General features: G+C 54.2%; 2 protein-coding genes across 2 annotated transcripts; one reads left to right on the top strand and one right to left on the bottom strand.

The window, feature by feature from the left end:
- Positions 1–474: 474 nt before the first annotated feature.
- Positions 475–2,411, bottom strand: GT037_009089 (m-phase inducer phosphatase; the record flags this gene model as incomplete). The annotated part of the gene is made up of 5 exons (XM_038934136.1): positions 475–859; positions 908–1,645; positions 1,695–1,971; positions 2,029–2,096; positions 2,158–2,411. 5 exons carry the CDS (start codon positions 2,409–2,411, stop codon positions 475–477), a joined length of 1,722 nt encoding a protein of 573 aa, XP_038783481.1.
- A 198-nt stretch (positions 2,412–2,609) lies between these two features.
- Positions 2,610–2,798, top strand: GT037_009088 (uncharacterized protein; the record flags this gene model as incomplete). Its single annotated transcript, XM_038934135.1, has 1 exon — positions 2,610–2,798. One exon carries the CDS (start codon positions 2,610–2,612, stop codon positions 2,796–2,798), a length of 189 nt encoding a protein of 62 aa, XP_038783480.1.
- Between the last annotated feature and the right edge of the window lie 3,268 nt (positions 2,799–6,066).

Raw genomic sequence — 6,066 nt, 5'->3', positions numbered from 1 at the left:
TCGTGATGAGTCTTAGATTCTTGTTCTGAAGAACATGTGCAGGCGATAATTCAGCGCTGCTGAGCCAGGAGAGATCCGTGTGAGGATGGGTACTAGGAACAAAGGAAATGAATGAGCTCGCGAGGCAGCCTTCTTTGGACTGCTCAACGCTCGCCGTAGACAAGATGGGTATCCAGCAATCCCTATCAAGAAATGGTAACTTTTTGCCCGGGCCCAGGGCACCGCGACAAGGGGTATAGAAACGAAAACGGGGACAGGACACCCCAAAGATCAGATGCAGACTGGAGCCGCTGTGCAAAAGTCTCGAGTGATGCAGAACAAAGGGAATCGCTCAAACGCCCCGGAAATGGAAAAGGACCAAACGCCAATGCTGTGGGGATCCAATACCATGCAGCAATCATCGATAACGCCGTGAATCAATCCGCCATGAGTTAGTTTAGTTTCGTTATAGTGTTGGTTGGTTGTTATGCAGGCCTAATAAGATGCCATGCGACGAGAAGCGGCGTTGACACGTCCGATTTCAAGAGAGTCATTGCCGAGGGTGAAAAGATTGTTTCCAGATCTTGTACGGCCCATGGCTGTAGGGCTGTCTTCCATCTGGCAGTGCTGCCCAAAGGTGAAAGTGGTAGCACGGTTGAGTTTAGCACGCGACTTGAACTTGAGTTTGTTAAGGCCGCGTTCACAGGATTGCTCATGCTCTTTGGCATCCATGCGAAGGTAGTTCTGAGGATAGCAGCGGGTTGCATGTGCATGATAGAAGGAGCTGTAACCGCCGTCGAGGATGTAAACTTCAGGGAACGAGAGGTGAGGATATTGATGCGCATTCTCCTTGCGATCTTGCGAGCGAACAAACTTGGCCCTGTTGCTGTTAGTGGTGACCACAGGCGGGAGTATTGGAAGTACTTACATGAGAGGAGCACGATGCGCTGAGTACTCGCAGTGCAGTATCAGAAGAGTGTTGTCACTTGACGGAGCCTGGAAGAGACGCTCGGCAAGCTTCTCCTTGTCACAGAAGTTCAATGCACCTTCAATGTGGCCACCATTGTATTCGTACTCGAAGCGGCAGTCAATAACCACCTTGTTGTCATACAGGTGATCATAAGCACCGTCAAGGACCTCCACCAATGTCTCGTGGGTAATACGGGGGAGGCTCTCTGGCTCGCTGGTAGTGAAGTGTGGAAGCTTGAGTGGGTTGGCATCATCGACATCCATCACAGACTGAAGCCCACTGGGCTGGTAGTCATCCTGTTCCTGCTTGGCATTCATCACTTCACCGGGACTTTCGAACATGCTTAACGATCTGCGGAACTTGCTGGGACGACGAGAAGGGGGACCGACAGGCTTCCTGACAGCGGCGAGAGGGGAACCGTTGGCACGAGCGGCAGTAGAGTTGAGAGAAAAGGGCTTGGGTTTCGATGCGAAGAGAGAGCCATTGGAGGTGGGACGACGTTCTTGAGGTGGGGAGGCAGTGAAGCACTCATCCAAGCTCAATGAAGACGAGGTCCTGGCGAAGTCACCGCAACCAAATTGGAAAGCCGGCAGCGAGGTGCTCGATGGCTTTTCTTGGTCCTTGAACGACACACTGTTAGTAGAGTAGTTCTTGTGGCGCGAAAGAGAGGGCCTGAGCAGAGCGGACTTTCGGCGTCTATATTGTATTAGCATGGACTGAGTGAAGGAGCGGCTCGTGTACTGACTCGGCGGCTGACACGGGTCGTGGAACCTCGAGTGAGGGTGTAGAGTATGCGGGTGGGGTGGGTAGGTCGTCACATGGAGTGAGCATGTCGCTGTCGGATCCTGGGGTCACCTCTGGGGAGGGCGAGGGTAGGGGCAGGCAGCGGTCGTTGATGAAGCTGAAAGGTGCCTTGTGAGGAAGAGGCGAGATGTCCATGGAGTCTGGTGCGAAGCCGGGCGAGGACGATGGGATTGGCGGAGTCGTAACGCCTTCCCATCGAGCCAGTGGGGTCGTGACTTCTGTTTGAACCTGTCAGCCTGATGCCTCCCGTTTGGAGTGAATGCACAGCCACTTACCCCGTGTGTCGAGTTGCTGAAAGAGATTCGACGTGAAGAGCGACCGGCGAGGCGTCTGGAGCTGAGGGCTACAACAAAGCATGTCAGTACCGCAATGGGAAGGTATAGAGGGACAAAGAGGGATTGTACCTCTGGTCCATGTGCAGGTTGCTCGACATGTCGGCGGCCAGGCTGGTCGTGGGCGACGAGCCTCGCATGGGCTGCAGGGTGAAGTAGTCTCCCCCACTCTTCTTCATGCTGAGGTCGCGGAAGTTGAAGCTCTTGGGACCCAGGCTGTGTGCTCCTCCAAACAACGGCTTCGATTGTGGCAGGTCACGACGGTATCCCCAGGGGCCGGGGATGGGCGGCGGGTGCATGGCCGCGAGAGGTGAAGACATCTCCATGGTGGGCTGGTGTTGGTGGTGGTGGTGGCTGTCGTAGTCGTAGTACCGGGCAACGAGCGTTTGCACGTCTTCACTGAACGGATGTCGAAAAGGCGATACTGGCGATAAGCATGCAAGACGGGAAAACTAATTCCAATCTGAAGATGCTGGGTGAGATAGCTGGTGAGATAGCTCGATGGGGTCGTGGCCGTGGTAGAGATGCTAGAGACGGGCTCCGGACATGAGGCTGAGGGCGGCTCTGTGTTGGGCGTAGTGGATGGTGAACGAGGTAGCGACTGCCTATACGATACTCTCTTCCTAATATCAATCCAAGCAAAGCAACCGTCGTCCAAAATCCTCAGCCAACTTAAAGAGGGGATTGGGCCTTCTTGGGTGCGAGAAGGGTAGAGAAGAGGAAGGCGGATCCAGGTCACGCAGCTGGATTTGAGGATGCCGTGGTTGCTGGGGTAGCCCGCTGCTGGGTTCAGGTTAGGGCCGACGACCAGGGCGTGGGCTTTGGAGCTAGGCGCTTGCACACACCGGAGGCCTCAATGCTCAGCACGGGACAAAGAATACTGGGGACTGGAGTTTGCTTGCGCCGGCTATGCACTCAGCCCAGAGCTATGCTGTTGATCCGCTGCCTCTAATGCCGCCGCAGGTACACCGGCCGCTGATTTGATCTCGATCCTACGTAGTCCATCGCGTAGCTGCAGCAATACGCAGCTAATCACGCGAAGCCGACGTAAACAAGCGTTCGCAGCTGTTCCATGTATTGCAACATCGCCCGACTGTCACCGTCTTGCAGCACTGACAGCCAGCTCCATAGAATAACCATCCAACGTGACATGCTTCACCGAAACCTTGACCTGAAATGAATCTCGACGAGGCTCAGTTCCAGCCAGTTCCAGCTGCACCTCAGCATCGCGTTGCCAGAGAAGCAATTCCCTAGCTCGGCACGGATCAGACGCAAGCGGAATGGGTGCTCCCTGTCAGCACGATACGTGAAACCATACGTTCGCTCTGCGCCTAAACTCGCGCCGCCGAGAGAATTTCTCCCCTCGGAGTGGTTCTGCGTGGAGTGCTCTAGCCGTGCTGCGTAACGTACAAACCGTCTCCAAGGGAAACCGACAGAGCTGCCCACTCGCTACCGAAGAACCACCAGCCTAGCATATCTATGCATACTACCGCACACTGCATACCTCTTTCGGCATCAACTACCCCAACTCCAGCCTCGTTCAAGACGCGTGAGATGTTTTGGACGGCACGCTCGGTCTTCATCTGCGTAGACTTTCGTCATAGTATGGCCCAGCAGCAGGCTTGGCTGCTCTGGCAGGGACTCTGCCAGGGAACCGCCTCGCTGTAACACGGCTTATGACGCGCCTCATTGGCTGCCTCTCCTTTGCCCGACTCATTGGGCGAGCGGGAGATTTTCAGTCTGAATTCGGTGCAGCGAGACCGACGTCGCAGGCCTCGCAGGCGCCGCTGGCTTGACGACGTGAGCTCACCCCGGCCCGTTCGCCCTCTGATCCCCTTAGACCCAACCGGGTGCATAAAACAGGAAAGGCTCCATCCTACACGCTACCGCTCTAGTTCCGTGCTCGCGATCGAACTCTCTCCTCTGCGATCGCGATGGCGACATACATCGAACGTCATAGGCAATAAGGCTGAGATGAACTGCCAACTTTGCTATTCTTATCGACCGGTTTGCTCCAACTTCTGCAAACCAGTTCAGACAACTGTCAACCTGTCGACCAAGCACCCTCGCTAATACTCGCAACAACAACACCATCGTCAGCCATGGCCCCTCGGAGTGACCGGGGGCCGCTGTCATAGTTGTTGTGGTGCCATTAAGAGGCGAGCTGAGTCGTTGTTCGAGAACGGCGGCTCTCCAACCACCACTTTGCACAAAGCCTTCATAACCGGCACGCGATCGGCTGGACCCCACCACCAACGGGCTGACCCCTCCTTTAGTGGACCGCCAGACACACGACAAGGCCAGTGTGTGGCGCTTGTTGCACGCGCCTCGAAAAACCATCGTCTCGTCTCCAGGTGCGACGCGTCAAGCTCATAGTACACAAACAACCGTCTTCGCGCCATCACCTGACCTAAATAGGTGAAGGCGAGTCTCACCACAGGGTCTGCGTCATATACCCCAGACCTCGGGACCCGCTTCACCATGCCGCCAGAGGAGGCCTCGCGTTTCGAGACCCTGAAAATCTGCACAGTGGTGGCAGCTTAGCCGCAAACTCTTTGTCATGGTGTCTTTGAGACTTCATCGTGTCAGCACCTGGCCGGACGCATCCGACTTATGTGCAGTACCAAATACATCATGGTGGACACTTTGTGTGAAGAAAAACTCTGTTCATGATTCTCAAGACTATCGCGGGACATGTTTCGGGCCCGAGGGTCACTCACCATGAAAACCCAGAAGCTGCTGAAGCTCCTTGAAGCGTTCACGAGTATCAGCCATTATCGGAAATCATCCCTTGTGTCCCGTTCTCGGTCAGCACGTTGCACATCAGACCCTCTTTCGTCGGACAAAGGATTCACTTATAGTAATATACCTCGAGGGTGCAAGGCTCCAACAGGAAGCACGGGTTTCACCTCGATGCAAGCGGCGCCTTCGCTTGCGGCCTTGCGTGTTCCTATCTCTCGGAGCTTGCGATTTCTGAGACAACGCGGGACGCTGTGACACGCGCTTTCAGCCTGTGACTGCGGGGACATCCGGTGAGCATCCGCTCCGCAGCATCGTCACATTCCAGATTTAAATTTCCCCAGTACAAAGAACGGCAAAGTTCTGCAGCGCTGTTTCGTCTTCCCGCTGGGTAGACCCTTCAGATTTCTAAACACACCATTGCGCATCATCTTCTATTGTCAATCTTCACGATTCATCCTGCCGGATGACGGTTTAGCTTTGCCCGGCGCCTCTCGCATATTTGCAACATTGTTGCCATGGAGATGCATGGGGTCAGACGCGCCTCATGTGTACCCAGCCGGCTCCTCTTTGCACAACCCATTCGTATTATCCAAAGTTTTGAAAGAGTCAGTGAATTATGTGCACATCGTGAGCAAACTTTGCAAAATGTGCAAAAGGGGGTGGAGTTTGGGCAGAGGCACCGACCACGCAATCTGCGATATCGATAGGGAAAACTTCACCGCCTGCTCCTTTTCTTATTGAACACGTAGAATCTTAGTTGCACAGAGCAACGTGAAGTATTTAATCGCCGGCGCGCCCTCTCGAATTGTTCTTGTGTCAGCCCGGCAGTATCGCTTCACGCTCTCGCATACCAAGTATCGATTGTCTACCTTGTCCACAGCGCATTGGTATCTATCGATATTTTGAACAAAGGGTCAAGAATGCTCGATGGGACACAACCAGTCATGTTGCGGGGTGATGGGTGCGTCTAGTGATATTAAACTTGGTATAAGACAAGGGATGCAAGAGCTGGTTTATGGCGATATCGGATTCTCTATCGTTCTCATTCATGGAATGACATCAAAAACTTTTGCAAGATAGTCGGCATGTGCATGAACGATGTGTTCATCCAAAGCATGTTGCGCACTCATCATGAAAGATTGGAGTCACATTGAAGAGCGAACTCTTCAGCGCCTACTACATTAGAGCCCGGGATATACATCGCTGTCTCGCCCCTCTCAGCTTCTGAACCACAAGAAC

This window comes from Alternaria burnsii (assembly GCF_013036055.1).
Source record: "Alternaria burnsii strain CBS107.38 chromosome Unknown 697, whole genome shotgun sequence".
NCBI classification, from domain to species: Eukaryota; Fungi; Ascomycota; class Dothideomycetes; order Pleosporales; family Pleosporaceae; genus Alternaria; species Alternaria burnsii.
The sequence above is the reverse complement of the archived record's forward strand: the minus strand, read 5'-3'. Positions and strand labels throughout refer to the sequence as shown.